The sequence below is a fragment of the Cetorhinus maximus genome, chromosome 23 (genome assembly GCF_964194155.1).
Source record: "Cetorhinus maximus chromosome 23, sCetMax3.hap1.1, whole genome shotgun sequence".
NCBI classification, from domain to species: domain Eukaryota; kingdom Metazoa; phylum Chordata; class Chondrichthyes; order Lamniformes; family Cetorhinidae; genus Cetorhinus; species Cetorhinus maximus.
This window is the reverse complement of record NC_135901.1, coordinates 42,009,820-42,028,499: the sequence shown is the minus strand read 5'-3', so window position 1 is coordinate 42,028,499 and position 18,680 is coordinate 42,009,820. Positions and strand designations below refer to the sequence as shown.

The window sequence follows — 18,680 nt, the reverse complement described above, 5'->3', positions numbered from 1 at the left end:
AGTACAAGGACTTTGGAGAGGAAAGGGAGGTTGAAGATGGGGCGGTAGTTTGAAAAGATGGTCAGGTCAAAAGTTTATTTTTAGGATGGGTGATGACGATAGATTTGATGATGAGATGGACATTACCAGAAGAGAGAGAGACATTAACAATATCAGCTAACATGGGGAAGTTGGATAATCAGCAGTTTGGTGAGAATAAGGTCGAGGGAGCAGAAGGAGGGCCTCATGGACAAGATGAGCACTGAGAGGGTATGAGGGGAGATGGGAGAGAAACTGGAGAAAGATGTGAGTTCAGGGCTCAGACAAGAAGGAACCTTAGAGACAGTTTGGCCCAGTTGGCTAGTGGAAGGGAGGGAAGCAGCAGAGGCAGCTGATCAGATTGTCTCAATCTTAGTGAAAAAGAAGCTCCATGAGCTCCTCTCACTTGTTGTTGGAGATGACAGGGGAGAAGGAGAGTATTGGAGATATTAAAAAGATTCAACACACCTTGTATTTCACACCAAGTTGATTTAATTGATTTGTATCGACAATATTAGCCTCTATAACTGGGCTGAAGTTTATTAACATCAGCAGAAACAGACCCCAATGAACATGGTTCCAGCCAGGATGTGATTAACTACAATGATTGGATTTTGCTGTTACTTGTCAACTTGCTGGTGTCTCAGCAGCACAAATGACTGAGTGAATTGCTTCCCACACACAGACCAGCTGACTGGTCTCTCCTCAGTGTGAACTCGGTGGTGTTTCAGTGGGTAGGTTCAATTGATGAATCCCTTCCTACAGTCAGGGCAAGTGAGCAGCCCCTTCTCCAGTGTGAATTTGCTGGTGTCTCAGCAGGTTGGATGACTGAGTGAATCCCTTCCCACACATGGAACAGATGAGCGGCCTCTCCCCGGTGTGACTGCGCTGATGTACAATGAGGTCAGATGATCGCCTGAACCCAGTCCTGCAGTGAGAGCACCTGAACGGTCTCTCGTCAGTGTGAACACGTTGATGCAAGATCAGGTCCTGGTAACTTTTATAGCACTACCCGCAGACTGAGCATGTAAACTGTCTCTGGTCTGAGTGAACCAGCCAATGTCTCAGTAGGTGGGATGACCTAGTGAATCCTTTCCTACACTCAGAGCAGGTGTACGGTCTCTCCCCAGTGTGAACTCGCTGGTGTGTCAGCAGGTCGAATGATCGAGTGAATCCCTTGCCACATTTTGAGCAGGTGAATGGTCTCTCCCCATTGTGAATTTGCTGGTGTGTCTGCAGGTTGGTTGAACTAATAAATCCCATCCCACACTCAGAGCAGGTGAACGGTCTCTCCCCAGTGTGAACTCGCTGGTGTGTCAGCAGAGTGGATGACTGAGTAAATCCCTTCCCACACTCAGGGCAGGTGAATGGCTTCTCCCCAGTGTGAGTGCATCGATGAGTTTGCAGGTCAGACGGGTAATTGAATCCCTTCCCACAGTCCCCGCACTTACACGGTTTCTCCCCAGCGTGAGCAGCGCTTTCTGCTTCCATGTTCAAAGGTTGGTAATATTCAGGTCCTGATGAATCAAGTGACTCTCTCAGGTCTTGGTGTGAGTTTCCCGACAGCAAATCCTCCCCTTCAAATATCCTGTGAAATTGATTTAAAACAGAAAAAATGGAGTGAGAGAGAACCCACAAAAACACAAAGGCAGGTTGTGAAATTGAGCTGAATGAATCTGGGAATTTGTGGGGCCGGCATGAGGAAAAAGTGACCATGAAAACTGCTGGATTGTCATAAAAACCCAACTGGTTCACTAATGTCCTTCAGGGAAGGGAACCTGCCACCCAGTCTGGGCCTACACAAGATTCAGGTTTCTATGAGAGGAGGGAGAAAGAGCGAGAGAGAAGTGAGAGATGCAGGAGAACCCTGACAGAATCTCCCAAACCCTCAACCTCCACCCCCTAGAAGGACCAGGGTAACAGGTATGTGAACACCATCACCTCCAAGTTCCTCTCCAAGTCACACACCGTCCTGACTTGTCTGACATCCAGTACTGGATGAGCAGAAAATTATTCCATTTAAATAATGGGAAGATTGAAGCCATTGTCTTCAGTCCCCACTACAAACTGCATTCACCAGACACTGACTCTGCACCTTTCGCTGACAACTGAGGCTGAACCAGACTGTTCACAACCATAGTGAAATATTTCACCCCAAGATGAGCTTCCAACCACATATCCACATCATCACCAAGACCGCCTATTTCCACCTCAGTAACATCGCCCAACTCCATCCCAGTCTCAGCTCATCTGCTGCTGAAACTCTCATCCATTCCTTTGTTATCTCTAGACTTAACTATCCTAACACACTCCCAGCCGGCGTCCCACATTCAGCCTCCCTGTAATCTTGAGGTCATCCAAAACTCTGCTGCCCGTGTGCTTACTTGCACCAAGTCTTGTTCACCCATCACCCCTGTGCTCACTGACCTACAAACGCTCCGTGTTAAGCAGAACCTAAATTATAAAATTCTCATCCTTATTTTAAAGGCTGTGTTTGCTGCCATTGTGCAAGCGCAGTTGTTCTGTTTTACTCTGTCTTCATAGGGTTAATCTCTCGTCCTCCTCAGACTCAGGTCCCACTGCAGACTCACCACGAGGAAACTCAGACTGACCTGGTTACAGTGTCCATCAATCAGCCAATTCAGAACTCAGTCAACAGCAGAGAGCTTTGACTGTACATTCCTAATCTCTAATGCTTTTTATAAACGCATACTGTTCTTTGAAATGCCTTGGAAAGTTTTATTACGTTAAAGGTGCTATATAAACACGAATTGCTGTTGTTGATTTGGACATATATCACTGTTCCTTCATCATCACTGGGTGAATAACCTGTAACTCCTTACCTAACAGCATTGTGGGAGCACCTTCACCACACGGACTGCAGCGATTCAAGAAGGTCAAACATCATCTTCTCCACAGGCAACTGGGGATTGGCGATATTTGCTGGTCTTGTTAGTGAAAGGGCAGGGGAGTGGGACTAGCTGACTTGCTCTTGCAGAGAGCCAGCATGTGCACAATGGGCTAAATGGCCTCCGTCTATATCGCCATCATTCAGTGATTCTGTGACTTGATGAGAAAGGACCTACACTGGAGGCCAGGGACCAACTTCTGGTAACCAACACCCACCCTGATACAAACCAGCTCTTAACTGGTCCGTCTGTGACTCAGTTCTGTGACCAACGCCTGCAATAAAATAATAGCAAAATACTGCAGCTGCTGAAAATCTGAAATAAATAAAAAAATGTTGGAAATACTCAGCAAATCAGGCAGGATCTGTGGAGAGAGAAACAGAGTTAACATTTCAGTGTGTGCAGAATGGATTACAGGGAATAAAAATGGTGCAGAATTTGATGGTCAATATAAGTTCAGAAGTGGATTATAGCGCAGGAAAAACAATTCCTGACTGTGAAAGATACTGTGGGAAGATAAAGCTGGTAAGACAGCAGCACATGGTCAGGGGATGGGCAGCAGTGGAAACCTTATTTGGACACAATCAGCAGAAGTAACAGTTAAATGCCAAACACAGCTAAAATGCACCCAGTATTAGAGACAGAGAAAGTTAGACAATGACCGAGAGGTGATCTGGGATGGCAGAGGTGAAACAGAGCAAAAGATGGACATGGATTCAGATCCACAGGAAAGGAGCCACACTAGCCCCAGAGCGATGGAACCTCTAAAAGATAACAGAGCAGAGAACTAAAAGCTCCAAATTGTAGATGAATGGTCAAAAATACTCTACTCTGAAACAATTTCAGTTTTCAACTTTAAAATATCCTGCAGCTGGAAAGATATCAGAAGCACTGGAGTCAGAGAAAAATCTCCCAGTTGAGGAAATACCCGGGGAGCGGGTTGATGTCACCGTGTAATTGTTGATGTGTGATGATGTCACACACACAGACCCAAAACATCTGGGTTTGTACAAACCAGTGATCACCAAACATTATGAAGGATGGGAGGGTCCTTGAGAGGGGGCAGAGGAGATTTACCAGAATGGGTCAAGGGATGAAGGATTTTAGTTGCAAGGTTAGGTTGGAGAAACTGGGATTGTTCTCCTTGGAGTAAAGTAGATTGAGGGGAGATTTAACAAAAGGTGTACAAAATTATGAAATGTTTACATAAAGTAGTTAAAGAAAAGTTGTTCACAGTAGCAGATCGTGAAAGGATCGTGGTCACAGATTTAAGATTTTGGGTAAGATGTACAGGAGGGATGTGAGAAAGAAATGTTTGCACAGTGAGTGGTAATGACCTGGAACTCAATGCTTACACTCAGAGGCCGATAGAATCCAGGTCCTGAATTTCTATCCTGGACTGAGTATGGCAGGTTTGGGAAACGGTTCATACAGAGCATTAAAAAAGGAGGATCCAGGTCCTGATGAATTGAGTGACTCTGTCAGATCTCACCCGTCTGTAAATGTTCCCCTTCTGACCCCCTGTAAAAGGAGTTTCCAAAATCCATTCCTGCCAGTCCAGGGTAGAATTCCACAATCTTCTCTCCTCCTGCTACCTAGACCAGGATGCCCGCGCATGCGCCCTGCTGCACATTGCCCCCTATTAAGATGGCGGCCGTTACCCCGGGCCTGGCGAAGGGAGAAATCCAGACTTTCTCAGCCAGTTCTCTGCAAACACAAGACTTGTACCTTGTTATTTGGGGTTTGCGGCCTTCACTGTGTCTTTATGAAGCCTCTCTGCCCACTCCGCTGGCTCCATTCCTCCTCACACACCCACTAACTCTGTTAGTTTGTTCCACTCGACATTCACTCACCCTCTCTGAGCAGCTTCAGTCACAGACCAGCACTGCGCATGCTCATGAAATGGGCCACACTGCGCATGATCCAAACACACATCGTAATACGCATGTGTAGGGAGCTCCTTCTGTGAGGATAGGGCACATTCTGGCCCCTATTGAATGCTGGGTAACGAGGCTGCCATTGAGAGTTCGTTTTTTTGAATAGAAAATTCTGTTTTGTGATCTGATGACGAACGAAGCCCAAGACCAATATACAAAATTATTCAGTCAATTGGTATGACAAACAAAGTGCATGGGTCCTCTGCCATAATACTGTCCCGGGTGTAAATAACTGCAGTAAAACCTCCGACATTTAGATGTAAACTCACCTGAGTCTCAGTAGGCGGTGTGAACAATTATTTTTTCTTCCCATACACAGAACATTTAAACTCTGTCTTGTCAGTAAGAACGTCACAATTCAGCCGGTAAACAATCCTTTCACAATGTCATTTTACCCCTAAGTTGCAGGACCATTGTGCATGGATTTGGGAGGTGAGCATGAATTTGGAGACAGAAGAGTGGTCGGAGATTGGATAAGAATTGCAAGGATGTCGGCGTCAAGGATGTACTCGTGGGAGGGAGAGAAGCAGGAGAGGCAGCTGATCTCAATTTTCTCAAGATTGTCTCAATCTTAGTGACAAAGAAGCTCCATGAGCTCCTCACACTTGTTGGAGGTGTGGATGCAGGAGACAGGGGAGAGGGAGAGTCCGAAACAAGGACTAACTTGTGTTAGAGATGTTTTTAAAAATTCAACATCCTCTGTGTTTGACAGAATGTTGATTTATTTGACCTTTATCCAGAATATTAAACTTATAACTGGGCCGGAGTTTATTAACATCAGCTGAAGCAGACCCCAATGGGTATAGTTCATTCTTGTACATTAATAACAGCAAAATCCAATCACTGTAGTTCGTTGTGAACTCGTTGGTGTCTCGGCAGGTGGGATGACTGAATGCGTATATTGCCACACTTGGTGCAGGTGTACAGCCTCTCCCCAGTGTGAGAGCACTTGTGTAGAGAGAGGTGGGATGATTGCCTGAACCCAGTCCCATAAAGAAGGCATCTGAACGGTCTCTCATCAGTATGAATACTTTGCTGGTGGTCGTTCAAGTTCCTGAGAATTTGTAAAGCACTTCCCACAGTCCTGAAATTTGAAAGCTCTCTTTGATGTGCAATCAGGTTGGATAAATTAATGAATCTCTTTCCACACAGCACAGATGAATGACCTCTCCCCAGTGAGAACTCGCTGGCGTGTCTGCAGGTGGGATAATGGAGTGAATCCCTTCTGACACTTTAAGCAGGTCAATGGCCTCTCCCCAGTGTGAATGCTCTGATGAGTTTCCAATTTCGATGGGTAAATGAATCCCTTCCCAGTGTCAACATTTGCACAGCTGCTTTCAGTTGTGACTGCATTTACGTTTTGACCAGGCCAGATGATCGGCTGAAACCTCATCCACATGTAGAACACTGTGAACGGTGCTTTCTTCTCCCATTTTCAAAATCCCACAATTCTCTGCGGCCCAGAAACCGCTCTGTCCAATAGAGACGCCCTCTGAAGAAGGGTCATACAGACTCGAAACTGCTGTCAGGCGTTGCAAGGGCCAGGGACATAAAAGTTCATTCACAAATGTTCCAAAAAGAGATACATTATAATCGCCAGGAAAGGCTAAACAGCCTGAAGCTCTTTTCTCTAGAATAGAGAAGGCTGAGAGATGACCTGATAGAAATAGGATAAAGAATGGAGTTGGTAGCTCAGGAATGAAAACAATAGCTTCAATCTTCCCAAAATTTAATTGGAGAAAATTTCTGCACATCCACAAACAGTCTGATAATTTAACAAAAGTGGAGAAGTGGAGAGAGGTGGTGGTGAGGTAGAGTTGGGCACTGTCAGTGTACATGTGATAACTGACACTGTGTTTTCAGATGATGTCGCTGTGGGGAGAATGTTGCTGAGAAATAAATGGAAGCCAAGGCTGGATCCTCTGAGGACACCAGAGGTAACTGTGGGAGTGGGAAGGGAAGACATTCCAAGTGATTCTCTGACTATGATTAGATAGAGAAGAATGGAACTAGGAGAGAACAGCCCCACCCAGCTGGACGACAGTGGAGAGGTGTTGGAGCCGAATGGTGTGGTCAACCTTGTCAAAGCAGGTCGAGAAGGGATAGTTTCCCTTTGCCACTGTCACATAGGGTGTCATTGGTGGCTTTGATCTTAGCTGTTTCAGTACAGTGGCAGGACAGAAACCTGATTGGATGGATTCAAGCAGGGAGTTCTGGGAAAGATAGAGATGGATTTGGGAGGTGTGAACACTTTTCAGGAGTTCAGAGAGGAACTGGGGGTTGAAGATGGGTCAATACTTTGCAAGGACAGTAGAGTTAAGTAATTGTTTTTTGAGGAAAGGGTGATGATTTGAAGGAGAGAGGGATAGTACCAGAACGGAGAGAACTGTGAACAATATCAGTGAACATGGGGAAGTTGGGTAATCAGCAGTTTAATGGGAATAGGGTCGATGGAGCAGGAGGTGGGTCTCATGGACAAGATGAGCACTGAGAGGGCAGGAAGGGAGATGGGAGAGAAGCTAATGAAAGATGTGGGTTCACGGCTTGGACAAGGTGGAACATTTTAGAGACAGTTTGTCCCGGTGGGCTAGTGGAAGGGAGGGAAGCAGCAGAGGCAACTGATCGGATTGTCTCAATCTTAGTGACAAAGAAGCTCCATGAGCTCCTCACACTTGTTGTTAGAGGTGAGGATGGAGGGGAGAAGGAGAGCCCTTCCAGAGAAACTAACTTGTGTTAGAGATATAAACAAAACTCAATATGCTATATTTAACACAAATATATTTTATTTGTCCTTATCCTGAATATTAGCTCCAATAACTGGGCTAGAGTTTATTAACATCAGCAGAAACAGACTCCAATGAACAAGGTTCAGTCCTGGATGTGATTAACAGCAACATCCTGTTCGTTATTTGTGAACTCGCTGGTGTCTCATCAGTTGGGATGACCAGGTGAATCCCTTCCCACACCAGGAGCAGCTGAATGGCCTCTCTCAGTGTGAATTCGCTGGTGCTTCAGGAGGTCAGAGGACGCAGTGAATCCCTTCCCACATACAGGACAGATTAACGGCCTCTCTCCAGTATGAATTCGCTGATGTCTCAGCAAGTGGGATGACTGTGTGAAGCCCTTCCCACAGTGGGAGCAGGTGAACTGTCTCTCCACAGTGTGAATTCGCTGGTGTCTCAACAGATCGGATAAATTAACGAATCCCTTCTCACACTCGGAGCAGATAAATGGTCTCTCCCCAGTGTGAACTCGCAGGTGTGTCAGCAGGTTGGATAACTGAGTGAATCGCTTCCCACACTCGGAGCAGGTGAACGGCCTCTCTCCAGAGTGAACTCTCTGGTGTATCAGCAGGTTTGACGACCGAGTGAATCTCTTCCCACACTCGGAGCGGGTGAATGGTCTCTCCCCAGAGTGAACTCTCTGGTGTGTCAACAGGTGGGATGAATGACTGAATCCCTTCCCACACTCGGAGCAGGTAAATGGCCTCTCACCAGTGTGAACTCGCTGGTGTGTCAGCAGGTTGGATAACTGAGTGAATGCCTTCCCACACTCGGAGCAGGTAAATGGCCTCTCACCAGTGTGAACTCTCTGGTGTGTCAGCAGGTAGGATAACTGAATGAATCCCTTCCCACACTCGGAGCAGGTAAATGGCATCCCCCCAGAATGAATTCGCTGGTGTCTCAGCAGGTTGGATGCCCGAGTGAATCCCTTTCCACACTCGGAGCAGGTGAACGGCCTCTCTTCAGTGTGAATGAGCTGGTGTCTCAGGAGGGTGGATGAATTAACAAATCCTTTCTCACATACAGAACAAGTGAAAGGCCTCTCCCCAGTGTGTGTGCGCTGGTGAGTTTCCAGCCTGGATGGATAATTGAATCCTTTCCCACAGTCTCCACATTTCCATGGTTTCTCCGCACTGTAACTGCATTTATGTTTTGACAGGTCAGATAATCGGCTGAAGCCTCGTCCACACACAGAACACGTGTACGGTTTCTCCCCACGGTGAACGGTGCTTTTTCCTTCCATGTTCAAAATCCGATGAAATTCAGGTTACGACTAATTGTGCGACACCGTCAGATTCTGATGAAATGTTGGGTTTCACAATTGAAAATCCTGGGGAAATAGTTTAAATAGACAAAAGTGAATGAGAGAGAAACCACAATAACACAAAAACAGGCTGTGAAATTGAGGTGAATGAATCTGGTAATTTGTGGGGCCAGTACCAGGAAAAAGTGACCATGAAAACTGCTGGATTGTTATAAAAACCCAACTGGTTCACTAATGTCCTTCAGGGAAGGGAACCTGCCAACTGGTCAGGGACTATACAAAACACCAGCATCTACTGGGGGAAATAGAGAGGGAGATGGGAGAGGCAGGGGGTGAAGGAAAGGGATTTTATGCATCTGCAATTCTACCAACATCTCCCAAACCCTCACCCTCCATCCCCTAGAAAGACCAGGGTAGATGTATGTGAACACCATCACCTCCAAGTTCCCCTCCAAGTCACACACCATCCTGACTTGTTTAACATCCAGTGTTGGATGAACAGAAATTTCCTCCATTTAAATATTGGGAAGATTGAAGCCATTGTCTTCAGTCCCTGCTACAAACTCCACTCCCTAACCATCAATGCCATCAATCTCTCTGACAACTTTGAGGCTGAGCCAGACTGTTCACAACCTTAGTGTTACCTTAGTTCACCCTAAGCTGAGCTTCTGACTACATATCGCTAAGACCGCCTATTTCCAACTCAGTAACTTTGCCTGCCAATAAAATAATAGCAAAATACTGCAGCTGCTGGAAATCTGAAATAAAAAGAGAAAATGCTGGAAATACTCAGCAAGTCAGGAAGTATCTGTGGAGAGAGAAACAGAGTTAACATTTCAGGGGTGCAGAATGAACTACAGGGAATAAAAATGATGCAGAATCTGATCATCAATATAAGCTCAGGGGTAGAAGTGAGATGGACTATAGCACAGGAAAAACAACTCCTGACTATGAAAGACATGGTGGGAAGCTATAATTGGTAAGCCAGCAGCACATGGTCAAGGCAGCAGTTGGTAGAAGTAACCCTAAAATGCTAAACAGAGCTAAAATACACCCACTATTAGAGACAGAGAAAGTTAGACAACAGCAGAGAGGTGATCAGGGAGGGCAGAGGTGAAACATAGCAATGGATGGACACAGAATCAGATCCACAATAAAGGAGTCACACCAGCCACAGAGCTGTCGGACCTCACACAGATAACAGAGGACTAAAAGCTCCAAATTGTAGATGACTTGTCAAAACTACTCACATGTGAAACAATTTAACTCTTTTCAGCTTTGGAAACTCCTGCCGGAGGCTGTAGCTGGAAAGATATCAGAAGCACTGAAGTCAGAGAAAAATCTCCCAGTTGAGGAAATACACTGGGAGCGGGGTGATGTCACCGCGCAATTGTCGGTGTGTGATGATGTCACAGTGTAATTATCGATGTGTGCTGATGTCACAGTGTAATTATCGATGTGTGATGACATCACAGACATGGACACAGAACATCTGGGTTTGTGTAAACCACTGATCACCACACATTATGAAGGATGTGAGGGTCCTTAAGAGGAGACTTACCAGAGTTGTTCAACGGGTGAAGGATTTTAGGTTAGTTTGGAAAAACTGGTGTTGTTCTCCTTGGAGCAAAGTAGATTGAGGGGAAATTTGATAGAGGTATACAAGTTTATGATTGGTTTACATGAGGTAATTAAAGAAAAGCTGTTCACATTATCTGATCATAAAAGGGTTATGGGACACAGATTTAAGTTATGAAGCAAGATTTACAGGAGGGGTGTGAGCAAAAATTTTACACAATGAGTGATAATGGCCTGAAACTCATTACTTACTCTCAAAGGCCGATGAATCGAGTGAGCCTTTCAGATCTTGATCTGATGTTTGGTTTGAGTTTCCCGTCTGCAAATCATTCCCATGTGATATCGTATGAAAAGATTATAAAACAATCAATCACTATCAGTCCAGGACAGAAATTGAGAAATATTTCTCCTGGTTTGAGTTTGCTGTGTGTAAATCCTCCCCTTGTAACCCCCTGTAAAAGGAGTTTCCAAAATCCATCCCTGTCAGTCCAGGATAGAAATTCACAACATTGTCTCCTCCTGCTACCTGGACCAGGATGACCGCGCATGCGCCATGCTGCACAGCCGCGCCCCCGGGCCGAGCAGAGGGAGAGACCCAGACATTTCCGGTCTGTTCGCTGCAAACGCGGGGCCTGTAGTTTCTTATTACGGCTCTGCGGGCTGCACCAAGTGTTTATAAAACCTCCCTGCCCACTCCGCTGGCTCCATTCCTCCCCCACACCCACTAACTCTGTTATTCTGCTCCAGTCGCCATTTCCTCACCACTCTCTGCGGCTCCAGTCACAGGACAGCACTGCGCATGCTCAGTTAAGAGCCCACAATGCGCAGGTGCGAATCAGACTCCGCACTGCGCATGCGTAAGGCCCTGGCGCTCTGGATAGGGCAGATTCTGTACCGCATTGAATGCTGGGTGGGAGGACGTAATTACATATCAAATAAATTTTTCTGATCCGATGGTAATTGCAGTTTTAAAGTCAAGATATAAAATTATACAATAACATACAATAAATTGCATCGGCCTCTACCATACTTCTATCCTGGGTGTAATTAACAACAGAACAAACCCCTAAAGAGAAAATTGAAGAGAAGAATGAGATTTTAAAAGGCTTCAGCCAACAGACATCACCCGACAGTACCACAAACAGAACAGCTGCCCTTTTAAACAATGAATGTGCAGCAGGGTGAGAGTTTGTTCGTCTAAATATCACAAATGGATGCAGAGTGAGGGGATCAATCTCGGTATCTTTAATTAACAGCAACATGGAAAAAGGGCAATGAATGATCTTGAAAAACCTGAAACTTGATTGGTCAACTCAGGTCAATCCTTCCAGGCCCGCGATTTGTTCCAGAGGAACCGGCGAGGGGGCGGAGGGTTCATTCACACCCGCAAACCCCAATAAAATCCTGCAGCTCCGAGGCTTTTACCCGGGAGCAGGCCCAGGTTAGCGGCCGCCATCTTGTTCCAGCGGGGATCAGGGAGCATGCGCGGTTGTCTTGGTGACGCAACAGAGAGTGGGCGGGGCTTCATGGTCCCAGTGACCAGGGGAGAAATGATTGATTCAATCAAAATACTGCAGATGCTGGAAACCTGACACAAAAACAAAAATGCTGGAAAAACTCAACAGGTCTGACAGCTTCTGTGGAGAGAAGGACAAAGTTATTGTTTTGAGTCCGTGTGACTCTTCATCAGAGAAATTATTGATTATTTGATTTTATTCTCACTCTTCACACAGGGGCTGGAGAACTGAACCCAGCTACAGTAGAGAGAGGGAACAATCTCGGAGTGGAGAAAATAAATGGATGCGATGGTGTGATGTGTTTGGATTTCAGCACAGGAGAAGCAATAGTGTGTGGGACAGCTTTGGGGGAGCAAAGGAGGAGAAATGTTGGATGAAAATTAGAATTGTTTTTTCAGAATTTATAGCCTGTGATGACTTTTGTAAACACATTTTACAGGGTAATTTGAAGGGGAGGATTTGCAGACAGGAAACTCAAGCCAAACATGACATCCACATCTGACAGAAACACTCAATTCATCAGGACCTGAATCAGCCTTTGAATGTGTAAGGAGAACTGTTTGTCTATTCTGTCGGAGGGAAAATATTTCAAACATCAGTGTGACTGGAAAGGCAACAAGACACATACGCACATTGGAGTGAATTGACTGTGGAAAACGTTTTAACCAGTTACACAGCCCAAAGAAACATCACGTCATTAATAGCAAGGAGAAACCGTACCTGTGTTTTGTGTGTGGACAAGGCTTTAATTGATTGTCCAAACTGGAGAAACTAAAGGACACTGGCACCATGAAGAGACTGTGGAAATGTGGGGACTTTGGAAGGGATTCAATTATCCATCCCTGTTGAGAAACCATCAACGAATTCACACAGGGGAGAAGCCATTCACCTGTTCCATGTGTGGGAAGGGATTCACTCAGTCATCCAGCCTCATGATACACCAGCGAATTCACACTGAGGATAGACCATTCACCTGCTCTGTGTGTGGGAAGAGATTCACTCGATCATCCAATCTGCTGACACACCAGCGAATTCACACTGAAGAGAGGCCATTCACCTGTTCGGTGTGTGGGAAGGGATTCACCCAGTCAGGCAGCCTCATTTTACACCAGCGAATTCACACTGAAGAGAGGCCATTCACCTGCTCTGTGTGTGGGAAGGGATTCACTCGGTCAGTCAGACTCATGTTACACCAGCAAATTCACTCTGAGGACCGACCATTCAGCTGCACTTCCTGTGGAAAGAGGTTCACATCTCCATTTAATCTCAGTGCACACAAACGTGTTCACACCGGGGAGAGGCCATTCACCTGCTCCATGTGTGGGAAGAGATTCACTCAGTCGTCCTGTCTGCTGAGATACCAGCGAGGTCACATTGAGGGGAAGCCATTCAGCTGCACTTCTAGTGGAAAGAGGTTCCAGCCTTCTTCTGTCCTCAGTGCACACCATCGCGTTCACACTGGGAAAAGTCTGATCACATACTCTGGGTGTGGGAAGGGATTCACTCAGTCACGATATTTGCTCAGAAAGCGAATTTACAAGTGACTGCAGGTGTTGGATTCTGCTGTTAATCATGTCCAGGTTGATGGTCTGACTATTATTACTGTCGCACCTGTCGCGGAAATCGGAGTGAACACTCAGACCCAGGAGGTTTGTCTCGGAAGCCTTTATTAATCGTGATATCACGGAGAGCCCAGCAGCATACAAGGCAGCTAGCTGACACTCTGAAAAAGCATCAGACTTACACAAATACTTATAGTAAAAGTTGTACATATCAAAAGAGCTTGAAGGTGATAAGACTGTCTAACTTTCAGTGATCAATTACATTGAGCATGCAACACACAATTAGTCTACTCTAAATTTACGACTATACAGGACATTGGGGGAAGCCCACGTAGTAATAAAAGTGAGACAGAGAATAGATAACCATGCTTGACCTTATCTTTATTGTTAGGAGGTGGACACTCTAGAGAATAGATAACCGTGCTTGACCTTATCTTTAGTGTTAGGGGGTCGACACTCTAGAGAATAGATAACCCTTGCTTGATCCTGGGGGCAGACATTCCAGCCCTGTCTCAAGGACTGCAGGATGCTTGTTTATTATACTTCTTTCCTCCTTTCCTGCTCAATTAGCCGGCAGTTGCAGGTATGTGCCTGCTAGCTGAAAAGAGGGAACTGTGCTGTAGTATTCCATTGTGGTTTTAACCGTTTAACCCTTAGTTGTCCTGTAGATGTATTTTATTCTTCCACAATCCCTCCTTGTTAATCTTTCAGATTAACACCAGTGAGGAATAGTATCTTCATCATCATAAGGGGGCTCATAACCATAAGGGAAAGGCCGATCCCTGGCAGGGTAAACTTTTTCTCCCCACCAGTGGGTTTTGCTGGGGCCAGTGCGTACCAACTGAGGAACGATTTGAGCTCCTCCTAATCCAGTAGTGACTCCATTCATAGCTGCATTAATACATTGGACACAGCAAATTCTCAAAGTAACACAAGCACAACACCCTATAACACCTAGTAAAACTAACCCAATTAAAGCATACAGCAGCCAACTTCCCCAACCGGAGACCCACCCCATTGCTGTAGCCCACCAGGAGTCCTTGTTATAAAAATGGCTTAATTTTTCCCCAATTTTCTTTATCTCTTGCACTTTATCCATAACGTGCTGTCCCAGGTTAGTAATGTTCTCAGAAACATCAGGCACATAAGTGCAGCATTCTGAACCTATCACGGCACAAGTGCCACCCTTCTCGGCTAGGAGGAAATCAAGGGCCATTCTATTCTGCAGAGCTGTCAGGCGTAGGGCTATCATTTCAGTAGTGATGGCTGAAATCTGTTCCTGTGTCCCAAACAAAGCATCAGCTGTTGAATTAGCAAACTTTTCAAGTGCAGCTGCCAGGTTAATAATCTCTCGGGAATTATGAGCAGTCCCATATGAGGGGAAGGCAATCATCCAGAATCGCTCGGTTTCCGAGATGCCATGGCGATGCAAACGCAGATGCGGGTTAATATCTACTCTACTTATATAACGGAGGTACGGATTCAAATATGCCATGTAGCAGCAACCACTCCAGGTGGGAGCGGTAGCGCCTTTCCCCAAAATATCGGTATCTTGATTAAAAAAGGAAGATAGTTGTGGCATCCCAGGCAGCCAGGGATACGCTCTTTCTCCACAAACCCAGTAAGTACCGTTTAGAGGATTTGGAGGGTCATAACTACCAGGGCTAATAAATATGGTATTTTGACAGCTGCTGTTTCCCAGGCTATAGGTACCGGTTGCAAGGGTCGAACACCAACAGGTGGTGTTTATCGGCTCCGGAGGGGGCCTGATTTTTATCCCATGATTCGTGTAGTTCCACCTCCTAGCAGGGGGCGAGTGACGGAACAACCCTCTAAACATGTTGGGTTCTACATCATCTGATTGGGCATGGAAGTCTGTGAGATCCCTCATTTCTTCCTCAGTTAGGGGTTTTGCCTGATAGGTGCTTGATTCAGCTCCATGATGGGGAATCCGAGCATATATCCAACAGGCGCCCTGTCCTACTTGTCCAGCATAGGTGCGGCATAAAGACAAAAAAGTGTTGGGGTGGGAATCCCTTAGGTACACTCCATAACAAAAGGCAAAAGGATAACATATAGCAAAAAGTAGTATTTGATACATAATGCAAATTAATACACTATTAGTAACGGTTATAAGACTGCTGGACAATGTTTCTTGCAACGAGTGGCGTGGATCCAATCTTCCTTCCCTTTAACCTTCAGGGCCGTTCGAGTAGTCAGCAGTACTAGAAAGGGTCCTTTCCACCTAGGAGAAAGAAAATCTTTATTTAAATTTTTTACATACACTTGATCACCCGGCTGAAAGGTATGTATAGCTGTATCTCCCACGGTTGCCTGAGCCTGCCTGACCCTCTCATGTAGTTCAGCTGCTGTTTTACAAATTGCCTGGGCGTAAGCCAGGGACTGTTCATCATTCCAAATTAAGGCTAATTTCTCTGCACATACAGGAGGTTGGGCTCCGGTCGTCATGGGGCGTCCCATTAGGGCTTCATGGGGTGTTATTCCAGTAACTCTATTCTTTCGGTTTCGCATAGCGAAGAGCACTACCGGGAGCGCTTCGGGCCACGAAAGACTAGTATCCTGACAAACCTTAGACAAGGCGTTCTTTAATTCCCCATTTACCCTTTCAACTATTCCTGAGGACTGTGGCTGGTAAGGAATATGCAGCTTCCACTGAAAACCCAGTATCTGCACCAAATCCTTTACTATTTTCCTAGTGAAGTGAGTTCCTCGATCACTGTTTATTCCCATAGGTATTCCATATCTAGGTATCAGTTCTTTCCATAATATTCTCACTACTGTTCGCGCATCATCCCTTCGGGTGGGGTAGGCTTCAACCCATCGGGTGAACATATCTACTATTACTAACAAGTACTTATACCCTGAGGCCGGGGGCATGTGTACAAAATCAATTTGCAAGTTTTCAAAAGGCATTTTAGGCATTGGTAGGTGATCGTACTTAGCTGCTGCTGCTCCTTTATTATTCTGCTGGCAAATCAGACAAGAACATGTGATTTTTTGTATCATTGGAGTGATACCAGGCGCAAACCATTGTTGGTTTATTGCATGTTGCATCCCCTCTTTGCCCATGTGTGCCTGTGCATGCACTAGGCGACACAAGGGCAAAAACAGACTTCGAGGACAAACCGGTCGACCATCTGAATGGAACCAAAAACCGTGTTTACAATAGCATTGTGCCTTCTCCCATGCCCGTGTTTCCTGCTGAGTACAATTTTGTTGGGCTGCCTGTAACTCGGCAGACTCCAGAGCAGGAAGGGGGTCGTGATTTGGAAGACGGAGCGCTTGCAAAAGAGGGGTCTGCGCAACTGCGACTTCTTTAGCTGCTTGGTCAGCGCGAGCATTCCCTACAGAGACATCATCAGTCAGTTTATTGTGTGCTTCACATTTAATGACGGCCAAACGTTTAGGCAATTGAATTGCTTCTAGGACGTTCAGCACGAGCTGGGAATGTTTAATAGACCGACCTGCTGCCGTAATAAAGCCCCGATTTTTCCATATTTGGCCGAAATCATGGACGACGCCAAAGGCATATCGGGAATTAGTATAAATATTGGCCGTTTGATCTGTAGCCAGGATACAAGCTCTGGTTAGGGCAAACAGTTCTGCTGCCTGTGCTGAAGTGCCAGGGTGTAGTGCGTAAGCTTCCATGATGTGGTGTTGGCTCACAACAGCATAACCGGTGAGGAGCAAATAGTCTCTAGGTCGATGAGAGGAGCCGTCGGTGTAAAAAATAACGTCTGGGTCCTGAAGAGGATCCATCTGCAAATCCATTCTAGGAGAAGTGGATTGCTCGACCATGGCAACACAGTCATGCTCCACCTCTTCAGGGGACTCGGGAACAAAAGTGGCGGGGTTAACGGCCGGCGGTCGACAATAGGTGTAGTTGGGATGCGATAATAAAATAACTTCATACTCCGTTCGTCGTGAGGCAGTAAAATGTTGTGTAGCAGCAGAATTTAGTAGCAGCATGACGGCATGGGGCACTCATACCTGACAAGGGTGATCGAGGACTAACGGCAACGACTTTTCAACCATTGTAGCCGCGGCGGCAACAGCACAGAGACACGCAGGCATCCCCATCACCACAGCGGGAAGGGCCGTAGAATAATAAGCAGTCGGTCGCCTACCTCCATTATGGTCTTGCGTAAGAACTCCGGTGGCGAATCCCTTCTTTTCGCAAACGTGTAGCTGAAAGGGACGCTCATAGTTGGGTAACCCCAGAGCCGGGGCCGTGGTCACAGCTGCTTTGAGAGCTTTAAACGCTGCCTCCTGTTTTGAGGTCCACTGGACAATCGCAGGTGCTTCCTTCATCGTCGCTGCACGGAGGACAGCATCATATAGACGGTAATCGGGAATCCACTATCTGCAGTAGCCCACTATACCTAGGAAGGAAAGAATCTCTCTCTTTGTTTTAGGGGCAGGTATCCGCAGGATGGCTTGTACTCGTTCGGGTCCGATCTGCCGAGTCCCTGTTTTTAAAGTGAATCCCAGGTACTGTACTAGTGGCTGGCAGAACTGCAGTTTACTTCTAGATACTCTATGGCCTCTCGTTGCTAGAAATCGAAGTAAAGTTACTGAGTCTTTCACACAGTCTGTCAGTGTGGGTGAGGCCACTAAAATATCATCGGCATACTGTATAAGTGTGGAGTTCCCGTCTAAATAACATTCGTTCAAGTCCCGTTTTACTGCAGCAGCGTATACAGCAGGACTTTCAGTGTATCCCTGGGGAAGCCTCGTCCATGTATATTGTTGCCCTTTATAGGTAAAAGCGAACAAATACTGACTGTCGGGATGGAGGGGGATAGAAAAGAAAGCAGAGCATAGGTCTATCACGGTATAAGCCACGGCGGTAGTCGGGATGGAGTACAGGATTACATTTACATCGGGTACTACCGGCGCTATGGGGACCACAATGCTATTTACGCTCGCAAGTCCTGTACAAAACGCCATTCGTCTGGCCGTCCAATTTTAGGTATCGGTAATATGGGTGTGTTACAGGGGCTAACAGTGGGTTTAAGAACCCCTTGTTGTAGCAGAGCATTTACGACGGGAGCTATGCCTGCCTCAGCATCAGGGGTTAACCGGTACTGC

At 46.1% G+C, this 18,680-nt stretch overlaps 1 protein-coding gene across 1 annotated transcript; it reads right to left on the bottom strand.

The window, feature by feature from the left end:
• Nucleotides 1–497: 497 nt before the first annotated feature.
• Nucleotides 498–8,890, bottom strand: LOC144698001 (uncharacterized). Its single transcript, XM_078569947.1, has 2 exons — nt 7,863–8,890; nt 498–1,405 (listed from the first exon to the last, which is right to left on the bottom strand). The coding sequence occupies exons 1-2, from the start codon at nt 8,888–8,890 to the stop codon at nt 1,027–1,029; spliced, it is 1,407 nt and encodes a 468-aa protein (XP_078426073.1). The 3' UTR covers nt 498–1,026.
• Nucleotides 8,891–18,680: the final 9,790 nt, after the last annotated feature.